Source organism: Chrysochloris asiatica, unplaced genomic scaffold, assembly GCF_000296735.1.
Source record: "Chrysochloris asiatica unplaced genomic scaffold, ChrAsi1.0 scaffold00128, whole genome shotgun sequence".
Lineage (NCBI taxonomy): Eukaryota > Metazoa > Chordata > Mammalia > Afrosoricida > Chrysochloridae > Chrysochloris > Chrysochloris asiatica.
In genome coordinates this window covers 6,220,289-6,247,689 of record NW_006408646.1, presented here as the reverse complement: position 1 = coordinate 6,247,689, position 27,401 = coordinate 6,220,289, and the positions used below count along the sequence as shown (strand labels likewise).

The 27,401-nt window shown below is 41.3% G+C and overlaps 1 protein-coding gene across 7 annotated transcripts in view; it reads right to left on the bottom strand.

Moving 5' to 3' along the window:
- Positions 1–27,401, bottom strand: part of NF2 (neurofibromin 2 (merlin)) — a 101,607-nt gene that overhangs the window by 33,498 nt on the left and 40,708 nt on the right. For 4 of the 7 annotated variants that reach the window (XM_006869219.1, XM_006869220.1, XM_006869223.1 and 1 more), the window contains 5 exons: positions 27,021–27,143; positions 24,724–24,807; positions 7,298–7,366; positions 6,157–6,239; positions 3,098–3,173 (listed from right to left, as the gene is read on the bottom strand). In XM_006869219.1, the coding sequence (XP_006869281.1) occupies positions 3,098–3,173; positions 6,157–6,239; positions 7,298–7,366; positions 24,724–24,807; positions 27,021–27,143 (435 nt within the window). The remainder of the gene's footprint in view (positions 1–3,097; positions 3,174–6,156; positions 6,240–7,297; positions 7,367–24,723; positions 24,808–27,020; positions 27,144–27,401) is intronic. The other 3 variants (XM_006869224.1, XM_006869222.1, XM_006869225.1) reach the window with 2 other exon arrangements.

Genomic DNA, 27,401 nt, shown 5'->3' with positions numbered 1-27,401 from the left:
AAGGACTTCATTCTTCTTGGATCAACTATCAACACTCATGGAAGCAGCAGTCAAGAAATCAAATGATGTATTGCATTAGGCAAATCTGCTGCACAAGATCTTTTTAAAGTGTAGAAGAGCAAAGATGTCAGTTTGAGGACTAGGGTGCACCTGACCCAAACCATGGTCTTTTCAATAACCTCATATGCATGCGAAAGCTGGACAGTGAATAAGAAAGACTGTAGAATAATTGATGCTTTTGAGTTACGGTGTTGGAGGAGAATATTGAAAGTTCCTTGGGCTGCCAAAAGAACCAGTAGATCCATTTTGGAAGAAGTGCAGCCAGAATGCTCATTGGAAGCCAAGATGGCCAAACTTCGTCTCTCATACTTCAGACATATTGTCGGGAGAGACCAGTCACTGGAGAAGGATTTGGTAAGGTGGAGGGTCAGAGAAAAAGAGGAAGACCCCCAATGAGATGATTGGCTAAGTAGCAGCATCGATGGACTCAAGAATGGAAATAGTAGTGAGATTGGCCCAAGATCGGTCAGTGTTTTGTTCTGATGTGCATAAGGTCGCTATGGGTCGGTACCGACTTGATGGCACCTATCAACAACAACACCAACAATGTAGAAATAGTCCCTAATAAGAAACTGCTTATTGAATACTATAAAACTTCAGTTTTCTAGAATACAGGTGGTAGAGTATGTGGGGCAAGAGTAGTCAATATGACAAAAATGTATTAAATCAATCTGAGTTTAAGTCAAACAACTAGCAAACATAAATTAACACAACTTTAGAAAATAGCCTTCTATATTATAATGGTACATCTTTTAGACATTTGTTTAGACAATGTTTCAGTGTACCTTATTATATATGCAAAACACGAGCTTTAGTAAAAAATTATTTGTATTCCAGTTAAATTAAAATGCCTGTTCACATCAATGGCTGAGGACAACATTGAGCATACACGTAAAATGATTCTGTTGAATAGACAGGTGACAGTGGGTTGTGTGATAAATAATGTTGTTGTTATTGTTAAGTGCCGTTGAGTCGGTTCCGACCCATAGCGACCCTGTACAGGGTTTCCGAGGGTGTAAATCTTTACGGGAGTAGAAAGCCTCATCTTTCTCCCCCGGAGTGGCTGGTGGTTAATAATAGCCATGAAATAATCCAAGAAGGACTTCAGCTTCTAAAAGTTTGTGTGAGATGGATACCAAAAACAACTCACAGGAAAGCATAAACAGAAGTGTTTGAACATCTGCAAAAAAAATTTGGACTGATACTTAAAGGAAGATAAAGTTTCTTATAAAAATAATCATTACTGGTGACAAGACATGGATTCATCACTACAAGCCTGAGAGCATGGAATGGAAATACTCTCAACCACCACAAGAAAAAATTCAAAAGTCAACCATCACCAGGGGCGCATTTAAGAAGTGTGTTCACCAATTTAGATCCAGTACCACCTAACTCTGGAAATATTCCTTTTTTAAGGAAAATAGTTCCAAAGCAATTTGCATACTACCAAATGTTTAAAATGCACTTTGTCATTCTCACTATTTTATGATATTTCACAGTTAACATCTTTCATATAAATCACTGCATTTTAATCCAGGGTATTTCACCATTTCCACATAGAAAGGCATGGCTGACAACATGGAATATAATATCACATTACATTATAAATAAGAAGTTAACCTTTCAAGTTATGGGCAGTAATAAGACGGTATATGGTTGTCAGGATGTGGAAAAAAAAAAAAAAAAGTCAACCATCAACTGAAAAATTGATGCTTACAATTTTCTGGGATTCTCAAGGACCAGTACTGGAACACTAGCAGGAAAAAGGTTCAACAACCACAGTGCTCATTACAGTAAAATGTTTGCTGAAGACCTGAAACCTAAGATTAGGATTAAACACAGAGGACTGCTATCCAAGGGTGTTTTGGTTTTGCATGACAATGCACATCAGCACACCTCTGCCCACATTGTTCACACTCTGCAAAAACTTAGTTTTGAGGTGTTAAAACATCCTCCCTATAGTCCTGATCCTGCTCCATCAGATTTTCACCTGTTTGGTCCCCTGAAAGCAGTGCTTTGAGGACCAATATTCACCTCTGATGAAAAAGTGAAGACAGTGGTGCATTTGTGGCTTGCAGCCCAGCCTAAAACTTTTTTTTTTTTTTTTAATAATAAGGGACTATAAAAGCTTGTTGACAGATGGACAAAGTATATTGCAAAGCAAGGAGATTCTATTGAAAAATGATGTATTTATCTTTTCTAAAAGTTGATTAAATTCTACAGCCAGAGTGCAGATAATTTTTGACTCACCCACACAGCATATAAAAAAATCTATTATTTACAAAGCAAATAATTTTAAATATGTTTCAATTTATCCAGATTTTATACTAAATTTATAGGAATTCAAACATGGAAAGCAAGCAGTAACTATCATAATGAAGGCAGACCACTGAAGATAATTGTTTAAAGTCTGTTTACCCACAGTTTGGAACCAGAGATGAAATACTTGAGCAAATCACATATACTCCTTTAGGCGAAGCTGCCCACACAATGCTGCATTCAGTAGCTGACCCAGGGTAGAAAGATGTGCTAGAGGCTCAGGGACCAAACATCTCTGGGTGCAGGCACAGTGGGTTCTCAGAGGACTGTCGACTATTAATGGTCTGGATGGAAAACCAATTAGTCTCACAGTGAGAACAAGAATCCCCACCCAAACAAATCAGTAATCTATAAAAGCAGCCTTACTCTCCGGGAAAAGAAAGCATTTACAAGTGCTCCCTGTGGGCTGAGATCTCACAGAGCCAGAAATAACCGAATGTTACACTTGGAGCATGCCAACAGGTTTGTGCCGAGCACAGAACCAGGCCCCAGTCCCTCAAGGCTCAACTGACACTTAATTACCTATGATCTAATTGAAGTCCAAAAATAGAAAATGAGGCTGTGAGACCTCTTTCCCCTTCCTCTTTTCCACTTCACCACTGAGCTGTAAAAGATTCGCCTGCACCATTTGTGCTGGAATAAAGCAGCAACTGCTTTAGCAGCCTGCCCCTAATTCAGTCTGTTTACTACACAGGGACTGAGAGAGACTTCAACACACCCGGATTGCAAAGTAGTTCACACCATACATCTCCAGGTCCTGGGCAATCTTCAAATATTCCATTTCTGCTTCATCCCTGCAAGAAGGAAAGACAATGTCATCACTGGAGCTAAGAGAGAAGGTAGGAGTGACACATGTCGTGCAGGCCTTTGTGACCTGCTCTTCCGCTGGAATCTTGTTCCTGGTAGCAGATACAAGCCAGAGAGGACACCAGCCAAGCTCTTCCTAGTGCCGAGTCAATTAAACATGTCAAGGTCAGGCCGTACTTTCCATCCCCATAAAACCAAGAAAACAGATTCAATTCAGTGTCTTCTGGCTTCAATTTCAGACTTTGCCCTTGGTAAATAATGACACCCATGTTAAGTCATTCAAGAAGAGCACGTGGCATATTATCTTCTCCCCTCAGATGTACCTGGATGCTTACATTGGGTTTAACCTGCTACTTCATCTTACTTGTACTTTCTTCAACTAGAAGGTTTTGGCAATGATTTTATTTCTTTGGGTATTGTTGGCAGTTAGAACAAGAGATCTGCGCTGTAAAACTCAAGCTAGGCTGACTACTTCAAGTTACAAGGCAAATTTAAAGTAAGGTCCTGAAGATACAATGGCTTGCAATAAACTCCCAAATTGATACAAAATTAAAATACTTAAACTAAAGACTCCCTATGACCTTGTCCTTTTTCCTCTCCTCCTGATTAAAAAATGCTTTCAAGTGAATTTAAAAATTCAACCTGTGATAACACCAAATGTTGGCAGGCAGGTGGAGCAACTAAAGTCATACACACTTTTCATGTAAATCAGTACGCAATCACTCTGGAAAACTGTTTGACATCACTTGTTATAACAAAAATCAGGAGACGAGCTGCCAACCTACATATCCATCAATTGTAGAACAGATAAATAATGTGTGGCATATTAATAGTTCAATAATAGATTATTTGTGAAGTGTACATAGCACTGAAAATGGGAAAGAAAGCTACTGCTACATGACAAAGTGTAAGTGTCACAATGTGATGGGTAAAAGAAGTGAGACACAAAAATGTTGTTTTTGTTAGATACCATTTAGTTGGTACTGACTAAATGCACAATAGAACAAAACACTGCCCAGTCCTGCACCAACCTCACAATCATTGCTGTATTTGGGCCCATTTATTGATGCTGCCACTGTGCCAATCCATCTCATTGGGCATCTTTCTCTTTTTCTCTGACCCTCCACCTTATCAAACATGATATACTTCTCCAGTATCTGGTCCCTCCTGACAATATGTCTGAAGTATGAGAGACAAAGTCTGGCCATCCTGGCTTCCAGGGAGCACTCTGGCTGTACTTCTTCCAAAACAGATTTGTTTGTTCTTTTGGCACTCCATGGTACTTTCAATATTTTCCTCCAACACCATAACTCAAATGCATCAATTCTTCTATGGTCTTCCTTATTCACTGTCCAACTTTCGCATGCATATGAGGTTATTGAAAATACCACGGTCAGGTGCACCTTAATCCTCAAACTGACATCTTTGCTCATCAACACTTTAAAGAGGTCTTGTGCCACAGATATGCTCAAAAAACAGACACAAAAATATAGACACTATCTGATTCCATTTATACAAAACTTAAAATAGGTAACTCACCAGCTGCTCCTCAGAAACCCTATATAGGGTAGCTATGGGTCGGAATTGACTCGAAGGTACTTAACAACAACAACAACTATAATGTAGTCAGGAGCTCTGGTAGCATAATAGTTACGAGTCGGGCTGCTAACCTCAAGGTCTGCAGTTTGAAACTACCAGTCGTTCTACGGGAGAAAGATGAGGCTTTCTGCTCCCATAAGATTTACAGCCTTGGAAACCTTATATAGGGTTGCTATGAGACCCCACGGCACACCATCACCACCACCACTGTAATGAAGTCAGCAATCAGGAGAGTGGTTACCTTTGGGGAGAAAGAAAGTGGGTTGATTGGGAGGGGTGGGGGAGGGAGCTGTGTTCTATTTCTTCACTTGGTGCTGACAGATGCTTTCACTTTGTGACAACTCATCCAGTATTAAACTTAGTATTTGACCACTTTTCAGTTGTGAATAATTCCCTTTTTTTAAAGTTGAAAAAACAAACAACTCAACAACCAATGTGATAGGAAGTGGATTTAAAGAAGAGTTTTTAAAAAAGCATTAAAAAAAAAAAAAAAAAGCATTTTTAAAGGCTAACGAAAAGATATCCAACTCCCAAAGTGATCATTCAAATGTTCATTCAAACAATAAACGTGAGTTTTGAGATGACAGAAACAAGTGTCAGGAAGAGATGGGGAGGGGAAGGACACACTTGTAAACACCATGCATGGGCACAGACACAGGCATAGTTTGCTGGGAGGGCAATTTGTTGGGGGCCCCTGTCAAAATGCAAAGTCTGGCAGCTCTTCTTCTAAAGAACCTACCCTCAGAATTACTCAGACCATATAACGCTATCCAAGACTCTATACAGCAGAGCTTTGTATTTGAAAAAAAAAAAAAAAAAATGCCATCAACTGAAAAATAGGTGCCCAAAGGAAGTTATATACACAATAGAATTCTTAAAACCAAATGAAATTACCCACAAATGCAGTAGGTCTATCTATCCTGACAGTAAGACTAATTATGCATGTATGCACATGCATACTAAACACTCCAACTACTAGAAGGGCACAGTAATAAACAAAAGGCCTGTGTCACTCCAGACTCTCCTTTTTTCTGTTAGTGATTTCTGTACAGCAATTTAGGGAGCGCTGGTGGTATACTGAGTTAAGCGTTAGACTGCTAGCTAAAAGGCTGACAGTTCAAACCCACACACTGCTCCATGGAAGAAAGATGAGGCAGCCTGCTTCTGTAAAGACTTACAGTCACAGAAACCCTATCTAGTGTTGCTGTGAGTCAGAATTGACTCAATGACAATGGGTGTACTTTTTGGCTTGGTACTAAACTTTGTTCAAAAGTGTGTTCTACTTTTGTAGGTAGGTAGGTAGGTAGATAGGAAGGAAGGAAGAAAGAAAAGAATCCGTTAAGAAATGTAAAACAAACAGAAGCAGCTCACCTGGCCCGGCCTCGGTGCTCCGCGTACCATGCAGTAATTCTCTCCTCCCACATTTCCGGAGTCATCTGATACAGATTTATTACCTACCGAAAAGCAGAGCAAAATACAAAACCCACACACAAGGAAAGTTTGGGTCTTGTTTGACATTTTTATGATTATGTATCATTTTTACAAAACAGCACAGCTATTTTTAAGAAGCCCCACAGAGAGAGAGCGTCATTGGCAGAGGTGGGCGTGTAAACAAGCACCAATTGTTGGAAAAACAAGTTGAAGAGCTGCGCTGCTGCTCAAGTCTTGGGTATCCCTTGTTTGGCACACCCCTTTCCTTCCTGGGTTGTGCACCCTAGTGACTGTCTCTAATGGAGGAGCTCAGTCAGGGGCCAGGCTAACTCTCCCTGGGCCACCAGGGCCAGGCTGTGTGTGCTGCTTTCACAGAAGCCATCCAATGAACAGGTAAAGTTGGTGAAAAGTGAGGAGCAGGCTTTATTACCTAGTGACAGATGAGTGGAGCTATAAAATCAGAAGCAGCAAAAGGGAGGGAGGGTCTGCATCCACAGCTGGTGAACAACGCTGAGAATTAAAACCCACTATGCCCACTCCTAAGGAGCTCTGGTAGCGTAGTGGTTACGAATCGGGCTGCGAACCTTAAGGTCAGCGGTTCGAAACTACCAGCTGCTCCGCGGGAGAAAGATGAGGCTTTCTACTCCCGTAAAGATTTACACCCTCGGAAACCCTATACAGGGTCGCTATGGGTCGGAACCGACTAGATGGCACATAACAACAACAACATGCCCACTCCTATCTCATCTTATCTATCCACACTGAGTAGCTGCAAACAGCTCAATTCCTCTCAACACAAATTGCTGCACACCCCTCCCTGAGAGTCAATGACGCTCATCCACCTCTAAGGGAAACACCACAGAAGGGGACATTTGCAGGTTGGGCTATTCCTGCAGTCCTGGAAACCCCATTCTTAACAAAAACTACATACATATTCTTTAGTCAGGAATTCATACAAAATATTTGTATTACCATGTACTTTCACTATTCTTTCAAATCTTTCTGTTAACTTTCTTTTACACCATATAGCTGTTATGTCTTCCCAAATAGGCCGAAGCACACCCCAATTTGATTATCTTACCCTTTTTGGAAGCAATTCCTCCTGGGCCAAAAATCCCCGCTTGTGAACAGAGGGGTCATAGTCACCATACTAGAGGGAAAAGAAAGGAAGAGCAGGCAATTGAGATTCTCTAACTGCCTTTTCTGAACAGGGCCTGATTCCTCACTGCCTCCCAGCTCCAGGAGCAAATCAATTCTGATGACAAGTCAAGATTTCAACCTCGCTAGTTTGTTATCCTTGAATGAAAATACAAAGCTGATTATATCTATGAACAGAGCTGCATAATCCCATAGAGGATGGATGGGTGATGCACTAATAAGAATGTGACATTTGTTTAGAAATGTGGCCGGGTTTTCTAACCCTCAAAGAAAGCAGTCCTACCACAACATTTAGCTTTTGAAAAGAAACAACAAAACACAATTGTGAAAGTTGTGATTAGCGGTGTGTGATAAGCATTTTACTCACGATACCAATGCTTCTAAGCAGCTGGTAATTGGAACGGATGGCTAGTTGAGGACTGGGAATAATATAGGCAATATTTTTAGTATCTTTCACTCATAGCTCTGAAAAGTACTTTAGAAAAATCTGATGTCAATACTGTCGTTCAATTGTACAGACATGAGTAAAAGGTTAACCAATTTCCCTAAAGTCAGATTTTAATTTCTTCGTGGGGGGTGGGGAGGGACAATTATTTTGAAAATTTGTTTCTGATATAAAAATACTCCTGAGGCGGCAGGACGAGATAGGAGCTGCAGAGACATGGTGGAGGCACGGTGGAAAATAAAGATAAAAAAAAGGTGCACAGTATACTCTGCCAATTTTGTGTGGTTCCGATTTTATTTTTTTCTTTGGTGTAGGGTAATAGGTGTGCTCACAGTTTGCCCACCTACATTTGGGTGAATAGAGGTAGGGGCTTAGCCTAGTGGCCACGACCCACCCTTACTGCTGGCAGTTTCCTCTGCCAGGAACTCACACACACTCAGCCCAAGCTGAGACGTGGATTTGGTCGGCCTTTTTGCACTAGGTTGAGAGGGGTCCTGGCATAGCACTGTGGGTTAAGGCGCCGCGCCACCAATTCTTTTGAACTGCAAGGTCGGTGGTTCAAGCTCACCAGCCGCTCCTTGGAAACCCTATACGGGAGATGAGGATGTGCTTACTATTTGGTCAGCATTTACTCACTGGTTTGAGAGGCTTCCCGGCATAGCGCGGCGTGTTAGGGTGCCATTGTAAAGCCTTTTGAACTGCAAGGTCGGCAGTTCAAGCTCACCAGCCGCTCCTCGGAAACCCTATACGGGAGACGCAGATGTGCGTTCTATTTGGTCGGCTTTCTCTCACTGGTTGGAGAGGTGTTCCAGCGCAGTGCGGCAGGTTAAGGTGCCACTGTAAAGCCTTTTGAACTGCAAGGTCGGTGGTGGTTCAAGCTCACCTGCTGCCCCTCGGTAACCCTATACGGGAGACGCAGATGTGCTTACTATTTGGTCTGCTTTTTCTCACTAGTTTGTGAGGCTTCCTGGCGTAGCGCGGCGGGTTAAGGTGCCACTGTAAAAGCCTTTTGAACTGCAAGGTCGGTGGTTCAAGCTCACCAGCCGCTCCTTGGAAACCCTATACGAGAGACGCGGGTGTGCATTCTACTTGGTTAGCTTTTTATTTCGCTGGTTTGAGAGGTGTCCCGGCAGAGTGCTGTGGGTTAAAGCGCCACTGTAAAGCCTTTTGAACTGCAAGGTCAGTGGTTCAAGCTAACCAGCTGGTCCGCGGAAACCCTATACGGGAGACACGGATATGTGTCCTATTTGGTTTGCTTTTTTTTCACTGGTTTGAGAGGAGTCCCAGCATAGCACTATGGGTTGAGGTGCCACACTGCAAAGTCTTTTGAACTGCAGGGTCGGTGGTTCGGGCTCACCAGCCGCTCCTCGGAGCCCCTATACAGGGTCGCTACGGGTTGGAATTGACTCGACAGCACCTAACAGTAGGGAGAGGAGGGCAGAGGTGACTGAAAGAGAGTTAGGACATTAAAGAAATACTTATATTAAGCTACAGATTTTTTTTTTCTTCTTTTTTCTTTCTTCTTCCTCTTTTTCTTCTCCACCCCACTCTCCCTTTTTTTGTGATGAAAGACTGTTATATTTAGTCTTGTTTTCGCTGGTGCTGCATTATTTTCTTCTGGTTTTATTTTATATATATATATATATAATTTTTTTTTTTTTTTTTTTTCTTCTTTTTTTCCATTTTTCCTCCTTCTCCCATTTTTTTGTTCTTGCTTTTGATTTCGTTTTTGTTTTTTACCCAACTGCTGTTGTTTGGCTGCTACACGCCTCCCTTCTGCTTTTGGAGGACTCTTTGTCCCCCTATATTACACGAGAATAGTCAGCAACCACTGCCAAAAAGCCAAGCTGCAATCACACCTTATAAAATACTAAAACCCAGGCAAGAACCAATACCAGCTGTCATATACCAGGGAAGCAGGCAACACCTGTGAAAGTTACTCTGAGTTAAGCAATAAGAAGAGGGAAAAGGGAAGACCACACCCTGAGCACATCTTCCTGGAAGCAATCAGAAAGCATAAAGAAGAACCAAAATACATACTCATTTAAGCATAAGGGCCACAGATAAACATTAAACATGTCTAAGAAGCAAAAACAGATGACCATATCAGCACATGTCTAGAAAAAAGATAAAATACCTGAGACAAATGACCTAGAAGTAGACCTGGACTCCATTCTAGGAGGCGGGCAGGCCCTGGAAATGCCTGAGAAAGAATTCAGAAAAATGATTATAAAATGTTTCAAAACATTTTACAATGGAGTTGAGAAAAATAAGGAAGAAGTCAGAAAAGCACTACAGGAACAATCAAACAAGACAGAACAGCATTGGTAACACTCCAAAACCTACAGAAAGAGGTCCAAATAATCAACAACAAAATGGCAGAAATAGAAAACTCTTTGAAGGGGCAGAGGAATAGAATACATGAGATGGAAGGAAGAATCAGTGAGCTGGAAGACAAGTATCTCAATACCACTAAGCTAGAAGAACAAACCCAAAAAAGGGTAAAAATTCAGAGGAAGGTCTAAGATTCATGTTGGACAACATGAAGAGGAATAACCTAAGAATTATTGGCATTCCAGAACAAAATGAGTCACGCAAGTCCACAGAGGAAATAGTCGAAGAACTACTAGAAGAAAATTTCTCTAACATCCTCAACAGCGAAAAAATAAGCATACAAGACACTCAACGAAGTCCAGGAAGGGTGGACCCCAAAAGAAAATCACCAAGACATATCATAGTCAAGCTCTCCAAACTCAAAGACAAGGAGATGCTCCTGAAAGCAGCAAGAGAAAACAGAGGGGTCACATACAAAGGATAGGAGTGGAGGCCTCTGGGACCATCAACGGAGAAGAGCCGAGAGCAGGACCCTACCCAGAGAAACAGAGATGCCTGAGATAGAGACAGAGATGATAACGTGGACTGATGAAGCGACTGGGGACTTTGAACCCAGAGAGGGAAAGGGACTGTGGGCCAAAAATTGGGGGGAGGAGGGGGAAGTGTAGGGGGCGGGTTTCTGGGATATACCCTTTGGGTGGTTGATGATGCATGGAGGGGATTGGAACCATAGTAGTGAGATGATATACGATGGAATGAATGTAAAACTAAAGTTCTCCCATGTAAAAAACAAAACAAAAAACTCCTTTATTTCTTAGAAAACTTTTAAGTCTGACCAGGAACTAATAAAAAATGAAAGTAATTTTTAAAACAAACTACCCATAAAATGCACAGTACAACAGAGAATTAAAGTGTGTCTCTTACTAATCATCCAGTGGCTTTTCTTTTCTTTTGTTTTTTTAATTGTGGGGAAAATTAATTTAACAAAACTTGCCAATTCAACAATTTTTACATGTATAATTCATCAGTGGCTTTTCTTTTTGCTAAAAACAGCAAAGCTCAGTATTTCCGAATAATTTACTACAAACATTTATCCTGTTAGTTGTTAACATTGGGAAAAGGGAAAGAAAGGTCAGATGCTAAAGCAGTGCACTCTATCTGCTAGGAGGCTGCCCTGCCCTCTCACTCCTGTTAGATTTCCTGGTGTGTTGTTCGCCAAAGGAATTTGTACACCAGGCTATACAGATAGACACTCTTAGGATTAGAAGGAGAAGCTCACCACCAACTTTAAATTCTGCCCATTACCACAACACCACCCTAAGTGTAAAACGTCCAAGATTTCATATTTCTCATGAACCTCCTACAATTATCTTGGGAACAGAAGAATCACATTGCATTGTGTGTGTTACAGAAATTCATTTGACAAATCTAATTTTTTAAAAATATGCCACAGTGTGGGTTGAATGCTGTTGTTGTTAAATGACATCAAGTTCGTTCCAATGCATAGTGACCCTGTATAGGGTTTCCGAGGAGCAGCTGGTGAGCTTGAACCAATGACCTTGAGATTCAAACTGACTTTGCAGTATGGTGCATTAACCCACAGCACCATGGGCAATTTTGACACTAGCTATCAAAAATGAGGGGCTATAAAGGCAGGAAGTGGCTGGCTTCCAAACTTTCATGAGTGTACTTAAGTTTCAGAATGAGAGGGGTAAGGTAGAATCCCCACTGAATAGTTTTCCTCTTTTCCAGAAGCATCTGGTGAAAGGGGATGAGGGATGATGGTGATAGGATTTTATTATTCACCTGTGAGTAACTCTTAGCAAGGTTAATCATGATGGTCACAACTGTAATTGTAGAACGTGTATAACTAAGAGTGGGGAGTAATTAATCTTCCATTTCAGGAACAGATGACCCCAGGACCATCAAGAAGGAGGAACATGAATGAAGTGTGAGATCCTACCCAGAAAAGCGGCAATAGTAGAGCCGGCAGAGGCAAGGGCACAGAGAGACAGAGCAGCTGAGGACTCCAGGCCCATAGACAGAGAAAGGCTGTGTGCCTGTGGGCAGGAGGCTGCCTTGCTTTGGACCTTAAATGAATATATATTTTTGTTTTGTATGTGTACATCAAATATTTTTACTTTGTTCATTTATGAAAAATAAGATGTAAAAGGGAAGTCACAGGAGGAAGCAAGATAACTTATAACAAGAAGGGATATAATCATAGAGATGAAAAAACAACTGCATTTTGTTGAAATTAAAGTAAAGCTGGCAATCTTTTCTGTTAACTTTCACTCAATTCACAATAAATAAATAAGCCACTGTGTGACACCATCTAGGCTTTTTTCCTTCATTTAAGAAATGGGGAACATCCGGTCTCTCTTAGTCTCTGAGAGGTCCTGAGAGGCTGACAAGCTAGTGACTCTGTGAGCTTTCACTGCACTCTCAGGAAACAGCTATAGATTGTGGGCCAGGTGCTGGCCGCAGGAGATTCAACCCCAGATCTTTCAGTTATTAACTATGTGTTGTTGTTGTTAAGTACTGTGGAGTTGGTTCCGACTTACAGTGACCCTGTACAGGGTTTCCGAGGCAGTAGATCTTTACAGGAGCAGAACGCCTCATCTTTCTCCCGCGGAACCGCTGGTAGTTTCAAACTGCTGACCTTGAGGTTGGCAGCCCAACTCACAGTCCTGGAAATTTCTGCTTCTCAGTTTTCTCACATATTAAATGGGGATAATAACAGAGCTTAGTTTATAGAACTCTTAAAGGAATAAATGGACTAATTTCCACAGGTCTGCCTCATATGAGTGCTGAGCAGAAGTAAAATACCCAGGCAGAGCCCTGGTGGCATAGTAGGTTACATGTTGGGCTGGTAACCGTGACAGGTCAGTAGTTTGAGCCCACGAGCCTGTGCCTCAGAAACCCTATACAGGATCATTTTGAGTCAAATCAACTTGATGACACATAACAATAATACCTTGTAGCAGTATGGCCACCCCTGCTTTTGAGTCCCGGTGTGGCACTGTAGGACAAGTAGACTGCTAACTGCAAGGTTGGCAGTTCAAACCTACCAGTTGCTCCTCAGAGACCCTATATAGGGCTGCTTTGAGTCGGAACCGACTGGATAGCACTTAACAATAACAACAACAATATCCGTAAAGTTTTTAAAACTATGCTTGACACATAAGCACTCAATACAACCTGATTTTAAAAGAGAAAACTGCGGCTGTGCCACTCCTCTGAGTGTGTCTTCTTATCTGTCAAATGAGAGGATACACTGAGGCCAGGGATATGGAGTTTGACCTTGAGGCTTTGAGTAAGGTACCTTCTCTCTAACCCTTAACTTTCTCATCTGTACAGTGGGATTCTGCCTAACAGGGGTGCTGAGGATAAAGTAAGACACCCAGGTACAGTAATTAGTGTAAGATTTTCTTACTGTGTTGTTACCCTCTGCATTATTCAAAGATACTGACTGCTGTTTGCCTCTCAGATTTCTGAACAGGTCGGGAGCTACAGAAAGTCATGTTAACTGCATTTGCAACCATTCAACAGAGCTGACCAAACTAATGCAAAGTAAGCAGATATGCAAAGTCAGTGTTGTAAATTCAGGTTCCAAACACTTGCAAGATTAACTTCCCTCATTATTATACCAAGCTCCCAGCTACTCCATTGATCAAACAACATAATATCTGAGAGATGCAGAGGTGGCAGGGATCCTGCTGAAAGAACTTCTCCACTGGACTAACTCCCCTCACAACATTAAAGCTACCTTGATCTGTATGTCGTCTTAAATGTCTCTTTAAAAAAACAAAGGGAAAAAAAGCCCTTAAATTGTGGCAGTTTGGTGAGTATAAAAGAAAGCCATACCATTCCATAGATGAAGATGGCAGCTCCCCCAATCCTTTCATATAAGAGCTGCAGTCTAATGATATAACCAGCAGTGAATTTATCATAAAGCTAAAGAAGCTTGGATTTCAGGTCTCAGCACCTGCATAAGCCTGCAACTAATTTTATATTCATAATTTGGTATTCTTGCACTAAAGAGAGCTTCCCAAAGTATATAAACTTTAGACCTCAAAAAACCTGGATCTACCCCTGATATATAATGTAACATCAAGAAGGGAGTTTTTAGGATTTTTAAAGGATTTTCAGAGCCAATTTGTAGGTTAAACAGAGGCTTGAGGATATTAAATCATGTCTGGTTTGAACCACAGGTCTGCGGTTCAAGCTCACCAGCTACTCCCTGGAAACACTACACAGGGTTGCTATGGGTTGGAACTGACTTGATGGCACTTAACAACAACAACCATACACCAGTCACACACACAAATGAAACAAAATAGAGAGCATGTGTAGAATAAGGGGTTTGGTGAAGCTGTTCTAAAAGTCACTTAAAAAAAACACAAAAAGAAAAGGACTGACAAGTCTTTTTCTTTTTCAAAACAAGCACAAATCAATGAGAAACAATGAGAAAAGATAAGCGATACAATACAAACACGGACAGGTGGATAAGGTTAATACACAGGGAACAAGAAACAAATGGCCAATAAACTGCTCAGCCCCAACAGCAATGGAGTACAATTTTTTAAAGTCTCTTTTTTCTATCAGATTAGCAAATATTAAAAGACTGATATATTGCCACTGGTAAGAATGTGGCAAATGGTTTTTCCCCAGGCACTATTGTTGAAAAATTAAATTAGAATACTTTTGAAGGGCAATTTGACTTTTTTAAAAAAACTTTTATTGAGATAAAGTTCACATAACTTAAAAGTTACCATTTTTGACCATGCTCGTCACCGATAAGGGGAAGTGATGGAAAAACAGCAATGAACCGGGTTAAGACCTGGTTGGCCAGCAGTGTGGCAAGACCTGGGGACTCTTGGGCCCAGAGTCAGTGGAGGACTACAGTGGAGAGTGAAGCATCCAGCTGATAAGAAGAGAGGGCATATGCACAAGAACACCCACACTTGCAGATTAATACCCACTTGACCTGGCTTCAATGACTGGATGATCAAAGCTCAACCAGAAGAAGAAAGAAGTGGAAAAAAAGAGCAATCTGATACAATTTGATGAATTTGACCTATACTTATGGATGCAGTAGCTCAAAAGAGGGAACAGATCCTTACAGCAAGGATCACTCCCACCCCCTCCACACACAGAGTAGACAGGGATGGGCAACTTGGACATTGGCTACCCAAAATGGGGGTGCTGCAAAGGCAAGAATTGACTAGCTTACAAGCTTTCAAGAGGGAACCTAGATCCAGAGGGCCTGGAGGAAGGTATTCAATCTGTCTAGGCAGGGCTGATGAAATGAAATGCAGACGGGTCTCTTGTGATACAATAATGAATAATTGTTATCAGGACTGCTTGTGAGGGTTGGAATTGTAAAGGTAGACATTTTGTAGCCAGGAGGGGAGTGATTAACTTTTCAGCCTAGGAGCAGAGGTCCCTGGGACCATGAAGGGAGAAGAGCGGCGAGCAGGAACCTACCCAGAGAAGCCTGAGATGGAGGCAGAGATGATGACATGGAATGGAGCTGTTGGGGACTTCAGACACAGAGAAGGAGAGGGGCTGTGTGCTGATGACCGGGGTGCAGGCTTGTAGTGTAAACCCTTTGGTTGGTAGATGATGCATGGAGGGATTGTAACCATAGCAATAAAACGATATATACGATAGGATGAATGTAAAACTAATGGTCTCCCATGTAAACTATCACATAATTCACAATACAACATAAAAAAAACAACAAAAAACCCCCCATAAAAATGAATTCTCATATAACGAAAAGTTTTTTCCCTTTGACATAATAAAAATCACAAAAATAAAAATAAAAAAATTTAAAAAGTTACCATTTTAAAGTACAGATTTCATGGGTTTAAGCACAGTCACAATGCTGTGTACACATCACCACTATCTAATTCCAGAACTTTTCACCATTCCCAAACTAAACCGCCTACCCATTAGCAATCACTCTCCAACTCTTCTTCCCAGCCCAGGCAAACCACTAATCTTCCAGTCTCTATGGATTTGCCTATTCTGGGCACCTCATGTGAATGGAAACATATAATATCTGGCCTTTGTGTGCAGTTTTTACACTTAGCATTATTTAAATATTAAATGTTTTTATCCTTTGACCCAGTTATACTGTCTTGTTATCTACCATACACAGTATGCATTGCTTAATGTCCACAATATATTCTGTGTCCATCTGCAAAATAGTATGCTGTGTGAACACATTCTATTTTGTACATATTTGATACATGCATATCATAACCCCGCATGCAAGCTGCTCCAGTTTCCCATTAGCATCCAGTCTCAGGGTTTGTAAACTTGTACCTGCAGTTGGCTGCCTCTGGGTACCAGATGCTCTAAGTAGCCCCTGGGAGCCTGGTCAGAATCAGTCACCCCAAGGGATGGAGTGGCGTGACTGCAGCATCTCCTCGCAGACACTGACCTGCAATGTGGCTAGAGGCAGGGAACCTGCTAAAGGCAGCCATTACTTGGGGGCTTGACAGTTGCCCTGCAAACTTGATGCCAGCCCTGCTTCCTGGCACCCTTCCACACAAGCCCCTCCTCCACACCCCATAAACTATACAGTTGGACCTTGCCTACACGGACATTATACAGTACACACCTGTATTGTTCATGTGTGCCAAAAGAGGCATATATAAGAATGTTCACTGCATCTGTCTAAATAATAGGAAAAAAAGAAATCTAATATCCACCAATAACAAAACGTTTCAGTCATCTATAGTCCTTCCATTCTATGAAACACTGCTCAACAGTTAAAAAGAATGAGGGTTCTAGCTGCTCTGACAGTTTTCAGTGAAAACAGCTCCTCTGGAGAAACCACCTAGAAATGAAACTTCTGGGATGGAGCAGGGGGGAGGGCTGTCTCCTAACTTGACCAGTCCTTACCACACCAATCACTCTAAAAAGGTTATGCTGGGTCACACTGCCCAGAGAGTGAAGGAGTTCCAATGCTATGGGGATCCCTGGCAATCTTGTGGTCTGAAATGTTACCTTACTGTTTTAATTTTTCTTCTTTCTGATTAGTGGTAACATTGAATATCTTTTCATTAAAAAAAAAAGCCACCTTGCAGGTCTAGTATCTGCAAGGAGATGCTGCAGTCACGCCACTCCATAAAACAACTGACTTTAATCATTAGGAGGCTAGTCCTGATGTGGTGCTGTAGGATCGGCACTGAACTACTATCCACAAGGCTGACAGTTCAAACCCACTACTCACACCTTGGAAACACTATAGAGTCGCTATGAGTTGGAACCGACTTGATGGTAGTTGACAACTACATGTTGTTGTTGTTAGGTGCCATCAAGTCGGTACCAATCCATAGCGACCTTATGCACAGCAGAACGAAACTACATACAACAGTTAAAAATGAACATTTACATATAACATGGATAAATCTCATAATGACGAACTAAAGAATAATGCAATCTGTAAAAGGACATGTTGCTGTTATTAGGTGCCAGTGAGTTGAGTCCAACTCATAGCAACTCCTTGTACAACAGAACAAAACACTGCTCAGTCCTACACCATCCTCACAATCATTCCTGTGTTTGAACACCATTTATGTGAACTTTACCTCCTGGATATTTTTCAGTCAGTCTCCTACCATTCATCTGACCACTGACCGAAACCTGAGCTCAATTCACTTTCCCCCTCCATATTTCTAAAGTTAATTTCTGACAGGTTTCTTATTTCCAAACTTGACTCACTCTACTCCAGTATGGAGGGCCATCAAAGGATCTGTCTAAAATAGGAACTTTTCACAGGCTTTCTATCACCCACAGGATAAGTTTAAAACCCTTTATGATTGGGCCCCCTCTACCTCAACTCTTGTCACTCCCTTTCTATACTTTACATAGATCATCTCTACCATTCATTTCTCTCTCTGAACACTAGGAGTTTGCAGGCAGCACTGCAAGACTGCTCAACTACATACCATTTTCTCTCAAAGTCATTTTTTAATATGAATAAACTGCTAATATCAAATTATTGATATGAAATCCAACAGGTGGCTTAAACATTGCAATATGGCTTGGTGTACCATGTGACTGGACCAAATACCTAGGCCATACTTATGATTCAAACATAATTCAAACTTCAAGCAAAAAAATACCGCTCTTATTAACGGAACCATGTGATTAAGATCTGTATTTATACTTTGAGGATAATTGTTTCTTTATGCTTGGTATTAGCCGTGTCTATGTCATTTGAACAGCTGAAATGCTGTAATGAATACATTTGCTCATAATTACAACCCACGTGTTAATGAGCTCAATTCAGTTTCCCCTCCACACTTCTAAAGTTCCTTTCTGTTCAAGATAGATTGTGGAAGAAAATAAAAAGAATATAATAGAAGGAACTGGTATGACTGACTGAAAAGCTTGAGTTAATGTGATCATATAAATGAAACTGGAATTTGGTAAAAGCCAGTGTATGCTTTCCACAGACCTCCCCACACACTATCCAGTGATGCTGTTGTTGTGTCATTGAGTTGGTTCTGGCTCATAGTGACCTTATGCAAAACAGAACAAAACACTGCCTGGTCTTGTACTACCATCACAATTGGTACATTTGAGGCCATTATTGCTGCCACGGTATCAATCCATGTCATTGCAGGTCTTCCTATTTTTTGTTGCCCCTCCACTTTACCAAACATGATGTCCTTTTCCAGGGACAGGTCCCTCTTGATAACACGTCCAAAACATGAGAGATGAAATCTCCCTTGCCATTCTGGCTTCTAAGTAGCATTCTGGCCATACTTCCTCCAACCCAGTTTTGTTTGTTTTTCTGGCAGTCTATGGTACTTTTAATATTCTTCTCCAACACCATAATTCAAATACATCGATTGTTCTACAGTCTACCTTATTCACTGTCGAACTTTTACATGCACATAAAGCAACTGCAAATATCACAGATTGGGTCAGGTGCACCTTAGTTCTCAAACTGACATTTCTGTTTTTTAACACTTCAGTGGTGTGGGCAAGAGCAAAGTGCTGAGTTAGGCAACCTAGAGACCAGGTTCTCATCCCAGCTTTAATCATTTTTTACAATCTGCTTCAAACCCTTCAATCTAGAAGTGGGCTATTATCATTACCAAAACCAAACCTGTGGCCATCAGGTCAATTCTTACTCACAGCGACGCCATAGGATACAGTGGAACTGCTCTATAGGGTTTCCAAAGCCCTAATCTTTAAGAAAACAGAATGCCACATCTTTTTCTCACAGAGGGGCATGTGGGTTCCAACTGCCAAACTATCAGTAGCACCAAGCACTTAATCACTACCCCACCATGGTTCCTTGGCTATACCATTGATATTTCTGTTGTTGTATGTTGTTGAATCAGAACTCACTCACAGAAACTCTGTATTGGGTTTCCAAGATCAGCTGGTGAGTCTGAACTGCCAACCTTGCGGTTACCAGTCTAATGCTTATCCTACAGTGCTCCAGCTAAATTATTGTTGTTAAGTGCTACTGAGTCGGTTCTGACACATAGCAACCAAACTAAAGTTTCTAAGGAATGGATGGTGGGTTTGAACTACCAAACTTGTGGTTAGCAGTACAGTGCTGATACCGTTGTTATTGTTGTTAAGTGCTGTCGGGTCAGTTCTGACTCATAGAGCAACTCTGTATAGGGTTTCCGAGGTGAAGCTAGTGGGTTTGAACCACTAACCTTGTAATCTATGGCCTAAAATCTGCATTAAGTTGCAATCCAGTGCTTATCCTACAATGTCATACCAGGACACCAGCTATACCACTGTTGTTATTAAGTGACGTCAAGTCAGTTCTGACTCATATCAACCTTTTATAAGGTTTCCAAGGAGCAGCTGATAGGGTTGAACTGCCAACTTTGTGGTTTGCAGTCCAGTGTTTATCCTACAGTGCCACACCAGGAGTCCCTGGCTATACCATTGTTGTTGTTAAGTGCCGTCAAGTCGATTACTACCCATAGCGACCCTATATAGGGTTTCCAAGGAGAAGCTGGTGAGCTTGAACCACCAACCTTGCAGTTCAAATGACTTTGCAGTCTGATGCACACAGGGCCACACCAGGACTCCGTCTATACCATTGTTATTGTTCTTAGGTGCCATTGAGTCGGTACCGACTCATAACGACCTTATGCACAGCAGAATGAAACACTGCCCGATCCTGGGCCAACCTCACTACTGCTGCCATGCTTGAGTCCACCGATGCTGCCACTTGGCCAATCCGTCTCGTTGGGGGTCTTCCTCTTAGCCCACAGCGCCACACCAGGACTCCGGCTATACCATTGTTGTTGTTGTTGTTGTTAGGTGCCATCAAGTCGGTACTGACTCATAGTGACCTTATTATGCACAGCAGAATGAAACATTGACCGATCCTGGGCCAATCTCACTACTGCTGTCATGCTTGAGTCCATCGATGCTGCCACTTGGCCAATCCATTTCGCTGGGATCTTTCTCTTTTTCACTGACCCTCTCTACCTTACCAATTTGTTGTTTTAGTTAAGTGCCATTGAGTTGGTTCCGACCCATAGCGACCCTGTACAGGGTTTCCGAGGCTGTAAATCTTTACTGGAGCAGAAAGCCTCATCTTTCTCCCGGGAGCCGCTGCAGTTTAGAACTGCTGAGCTTAAGGTTCACAGCCTGATTGGTAACCACTAGGAGCTCTGGTAGCGTAGTGGTTACGAATCGGGCTGTGAACCTTAAGGTCAGCGGTTCAAAACTACCAGCTGCTCCGCGGGAGAAAGATGAGGCTTTCTACTCCCGTAAAGATTTACACCCTCGGAAACCCTGTACAGGGTCGCTATGGGTCGGAACCGACTCAACGGCACTTAACAAAACAAAACATGCTATCAGAGCTCCTTACCAATTAGGGGGATGCAAATCAAAACTAGTAAGATAGTACCTCAGTCCCATTAGAACAGCTAAGGTATATGTTTGAAAAAAAAAAATGGAAAACAACAAATGTTGGCAAGGATGTGGGGAAATGGGAACCCATATCCATTGCTGGGAGTCCTGGTGTGGAGCTGTAGGATAAGCACTGGACTGCTAACCATAAATTCAGTAGTTCAAATCCACCACCTTCTCCTTGGAAAACTCTATACAGGGTTGCTTAACAATATTTATTGTTGGTAGGAATGCAAAATAGTATAGCCATGGTAGAAAGCAATCTGACAATTCCTCAAAAAGTCAAACATAAAACTATCATGTGACCCAACAATTCCACTCCTAGATATATAACCATGCAACCTGAAAGCAGCAACAGACATGTGTATACCAATGTTCATAGCGGCACTATTCACACTAGCTAAGAGGTGAAAACAACCTATCAATGGATAAATAGATACACAAAATGTGGTACATGCACACAATACGATATTGCTCAGTCAAAAATAAAGATAAAGTCTTGACACATGCTCCAACACAGACGAGCCTTGAAAACCTTATGCTCAAGTCAATCATAAAAGGACAAAGATCGCATGATCTCACTTTTATGAAATCACGAAAATAAGTAAGTGTATAAAGACCACAGTTTATTAGTGGTTACCAGGGGCGGGGGTGGGGGGGAGAGAAAAAGAGAAACCACTGAAGAAGCAGAGAAAATTTCTGTTATGGTAATGGGAATGTGGCAGCAATTGTGAATGACGGGTACACAAAATCCTTATTGATAAGACTTCTAAATTGCACACCTGAAAAATGTTGAATTGGCAAACGTTGTGTTCATTTACCTTTATGACAATTAAAAAAAGAATGGGCTAAAAATCCATAAAAATAACATGACATGTATCATAACTTTGGACAATTTACTAATCCTTTCTGAGCCTTAAAATTCATCTGTAAAACAGGCTTAACTGTCTCAAGCCTTGGCTATGAAATATTCATGCTAGAACACTGGTTAACACTGTAATATACTATAGGCAGGTAAGATCTTGTTGTTGTTGTTAAGTGCTGTCAAGTCGATTCCAACCCACTGCAACCCTGTATAGTGTTTCCAAGGAGCAGCTGGTGAACTTGAACTACCGATCTTACAGTTCAAATGACTTTGCAGTCTGACACATTAGCCCACAGAGCCACACCAGGGCTCCAGGTAAGATCTTAGTAAGTAATATTATCACAAGAGCTATCCTATCAGTCTTAACCAAGGGTTAATCCTTCATATCCTGAATGCAGATTTTAAACCATAGATTACCTTTATTTGTAAGATCCTTAAAAATTTACACTGGAAAAAAAACAGAACAGCTTCCTCCATATGAACCACATATGCTGCCTGTAAATCACTTTCATCTCCAAATTAGTAGGATCCAAATTAGTAGGGCTTTCCTACAGTGAAATCTGTTTAAGCAAACATCTGCTGGTTCCCTAGAAAGTGATTTCCCCACCTCACAGGTGGCCTTTGAATTTCTTGCCTGAAATCCATGCACAGAAAATGTAGCCTTTCAGACTGGAGTCTTTGGAGAGAGGTAGTGTCCTTGAGAGCTTAGGTCTCCTTAGTTGGGGAGAAAGTGTGCAGAAATGGAACTCGACTCCAAGCCAGGAAGTGCTGGGATTTAACGAAAGTGACAACGACTGCTTCATCATTGTCAGGGTGATACTGATTGAAAGGACACATTTTTCCTGTTATTAATCATCTTAATTAAGACATAAAAGGAAGCATATGTTTTAGCTGAATCAAGGCCCATTTTCTGTTTTCTCAATTACTCAGTTTTTAGGGCAGCGGGAAAGGAAAGACACAAAATGTAATCCCAAATCCATGGATTCTGCCCTTAGCCTTACCCAAGATTGCCCAAGTGACCTTGGGCAAATCGCTGAGGGCAGATATTTTTTTCAGTGTCTGCATCTAAGATAGACACAGCCCCCTTTAGAGGTCTGATGAATACTCAGCAGATATTAGCCTAGTCATCCAATGACTAAACTGACACTGGGACGCCTGCTGGTACAGACCAGCAGGTACAGGCGTTTTTTTCCCCTCTCAAATAGTAGGCTAGTTATTTCTTGGCTTTGATCTAAAATTAAATTATATCTATTCAAAAAGGGAGCTAAGAAGCCAAGAGTATCTTATTACCTTTTTTAGCATTATAGGAAAATGGCTTTATGGACACCTGTCACTAAAAAGGAAAATAATAACTGAAAAGAATATATTTCAATATCACAAAAGCCAGTCAGTCATCCCAATTCTGATGTTGCAGTGAAATGCAAGAGCAGGGGGACCAAGAGAAGGACATGAAGCACCTGGGCTGGCTGTTATAAAAGCAGAAAGGACAAAGCCACAAGGCCACAGCCTCCTTTCTCCACAACTCCCAGACTGCAGTGATTTCTCTATGAAAAGACTTTCAGCCAACCTGACAGCTCAGGGGGTCAGGGGGCACAGAGCCTGCAGAACTGAGTTACAAGCCTGGGGGAACACCAGCAGAGAGATTAAAGTGGGACTTTCTCTATAGGTGTGGTGCTGGTTCTCAGAACAGCTTGAAATGAGGTCATCAAGACCATGGCTAGTCAAAACTGTGGATCATAAATTCATTTAAATAATTGCAGTCAAGTACCACAAAACGTCCATTTGGCAACACCCCACTACAAATATCCACCACTCATCTGTCAGTTTGTCGTACTGTGGTGGCTTGTGAGGTGCTGTGATTCTGAAAGCTATGCCACTGGTATTTTAAATACCAGCAGGGTCACCCATGGTGGATGGGTTTTAGATGAGGTTGGCCCAGGATCGGGCAGTGTTTTGTTCTGCTGTGCATATGGTCGCTATGGGTCAGTACCGACTTGATGGCACCTAACAACAACAACTACAAATATACCCATGGTCCCTACCTCATAAAGTCTATTATATAAAAAATCCTAAGTACAAAGTTCATAATAACAAATGGGCACTACTTTGCAACATGCACCAAAACATTTCTATTATTATTACTGTATTATTATGTTGAAGACAGAGTGTCTGGAAGTGTTTAAAGTCTTCAATGTTTTTTATGCATAGAAAGGTAATACTCTGTACTAAGACAAACATCTGACTAACTGACATTAGATACGAATCATATCTAACTGTTCTGGCTTACATACAAATTCAACTTAGAGAGATACTTAGGAATGGAACTTGTTCATAATTCAGAGGCTACCTGTATGTAACATGCATTTCACACAATGTCCAAATCACATACCGTACAAACTCAAAGAATGCATCATGGACTTTAAGTGATGCATGATGGCAATAAACAGAGGGAGAGACTGATCCAGTGAATATAGTTGACCACATGTGAAAAATGAAATTATATAGAATATTCATTAAGCTATATACTTCTCATTTGTGCACTGTTCTTTATGTATGCTATGTGTCAATGAGATGCTTTATAAAAAAAGAAGAAAATGACCATGTTATTTATACATACACATATTCTTGCAAGATTACACTACCATGGTTCCCCAGGTTCTCAAATCTATAACATCTCAAGCTGGGGCAAGTCTCTTTGAAGTCCTGCATACACAAAGAAACAGCAGACAGGAGAGATTCTGTGACACACATTCATGCCCAGAAATATGTTTTTCTTCTTTGCGCTTACCTTGGCCTGGACAGCGTAAGAAGCCAGGAGCACAGAAGCCTCAGGAGGACAATAGATCTTTTCGTCTAGAATCTGCTTCTTTACCTGAAAGGGTCAACAAGGGAGACACGAAACTGTGAGTGTGGAAGGGAGGCGTGCAGGCCAAGCACAGCAGATGGCTGAAGGGTGTTCTAATGAGGGCTGCCAAACCAGCCTGTTAATAATTTTCTGACAAAGGGCACAATTTTTACTGATGCAGACGGGTTGAGAGTTCAGTCACTGAGAAGTCATTGGTAAGATGGCTGAGCGTAAAAACCCTTTATGGCTTCTCCTCATGATCACATGTGGAAGAGTGAAAACAATCTTTGTGGTTAAAACACAGAGTAATATCTGGGCTGTGACAGAGAAGAACTGTGAACTCGAAGAGTGTCAGGAGCAGCTCGGTGGTGATTGCAGCCATGGTCCCTGCTGAGAACACTCAGTACTAGAGGAAACGGAGTCTGCTTTTAAGTCTTAACACAAGTCGCCAGGGCCACTGAGTTATGACTGCGGGAAAACCAGCCCTTCTCTGTGCCTTTGCCTAGGAAGAAGGAAGCAATCAAGTTTGATCGATTTAACATCTAAGTACATGTGAGGTCCAAGAAATATAATTTGTAAGCCATACTGTGGAGTTCACATATCTCACTGCTCTTAATTTCTCAAGAGTGGTGCAATGTGTGATGCTCCTGACACAATGACAGGAGAGCCTCATGAAGTGGTGGCACTCTAAAATAAATACAACAGGAAAGCTAATTCTCTCTTCACGGATGTTAACAGTCACTGAGATTCTTGCTCAGCCACAAAAATGCTCCAGTACTTCAGTATGAATAATTCAGGCCAAAGTCATAGAAGAGATAGACAGTGTGGCTAAGCCTTTGACAAGAAAGTCATTCCCATAACTCTAGGACCTTCTGGGGTCTACCAGTACCAGTTGCCTTCAAGTCAATTCTAACTCGTGACAACTCCACAGTATGGCAGATTAGAACTGTCCTTCACATGGCTTTCATGGCTATGCAAAGCTGGGTAGGTTCAAACCACAAACCTTTTGGTTAGTAGTCAAGTGCCTAACCATTTGTACTACCCAGGGAAATCATTGTGATTTCATTCAAAGACAAAAAGTCTTCCCAAGTTTGAAAACTGATTTTATGTTCCTATGGAGAAAATGAAATCAGAGATGTTTCTGAAATCATGTAACTTCCTAATCTTTGTTTTTTTTAAAGGGGGTTGGGGGAGAGCAACACCATAGAAAAATTAAAATTGACCTGAAAAAGTTGGAAAGAATATTTATATATCAAACATGTTTTGTAAAAAAAAATTTTTTTTTGAGAGATTTATTACATTTAACTTAACATTTACTGAACAAAATATACTTAGGCTCAAACTAATTATAGTAGATCTACATGGTAGGCAACACAGCCACTTCTGGGAAATAGTAAAATTAAGCACTGCTGCCACAATCTTTTATGTTACTGGCAGCAGGCATCTTTAGGCACACAAGACAGCCACGGTGCCAATCACAGTAACTAAGCATGAAATCGAGGACTGGCTCTGACCAAGCAGTAAGAAAACAAATGAAACAGACAGAGCTTTTATCCTCAAACTATACCCCTCCCCACCCCACCAGGCCCCCAGACAGTAACTAGCTGTCTTTGAGCCTGTAATTATGGATCTCCTAATTTCTTCAATTCAGTTGAGCAATTACTTATGGAATGCCTACCGTGCACTCAATGAGCCTTGCCTTTAAGGGACTTATAATCTAATGCGGGAGTAAGGGGGAAATAAGACAATTATAGACAAAAAGTAGCATGAAGCACAATGTTTGAAGTACCACATGCATGGCATAAACTAAGTGTCATGGGGGTTCTGAGAAGCTCTGTCTTAATGGGAGCAGATTGTGAACTTTCAGGAGAATTGGTGCTTTATAAGAATCTTTCTAACCTTCCTTGGCAACAACTGAGTACACATCTCTTCAGCCAGAGGCAAACTGGCTCCATCTTCAAAGAGACTTTAAGTTAGGTAGCTACTTGCAATCATTCTTTCACTATTACACTTTTGCAATTTCATGTGACACCGATTCTCATCACTCAAGACTAGTTCTAGTCTAAAGATTTTTCCATTATAGAACCAAAGGAACTGATTTTCTGTATTTTTTTTTTTTTTTTTCCTCACAATGTGAAAACGTTTGTGGTCACTCAACTCCAAGGAGCTCTCCCAGGTCTACTCTGCCACATGCCTAGGGAATCCTCTCAGAATTTGGAGGGTAGCATAGACTGATGTACCTGCAAGAAGAATAAATGTTGTGTGATCTCCTGAACCAGCTCTTCCTCAGCATTCTCTGGATAAAACTTGGCCAGGAAGTGAAAGGTTACTGGCTCTTCCTTTGAAACATCATGGTCCAGTACCTGCAGAGTTGAACAGCAAAAGAGAAATACGCTGTCTTGGTATCACCACCAAAAAGCCTTTTGCAGGGAGTGTATGAAAATTTATCCTTTGTAAATTCATTTTGTTTCCCAGAGGTTATGATTCTATAGTTGGAAGGAATCACAAAGTCTTTTCTAAAAAGAGGTAACACTTACTTCACATGGCCTTTCAGAACCAAATTAATCAATATCCCCATGGGGTAAGTGGAGCTAAGATAATTACAACACACATGTTTTAGA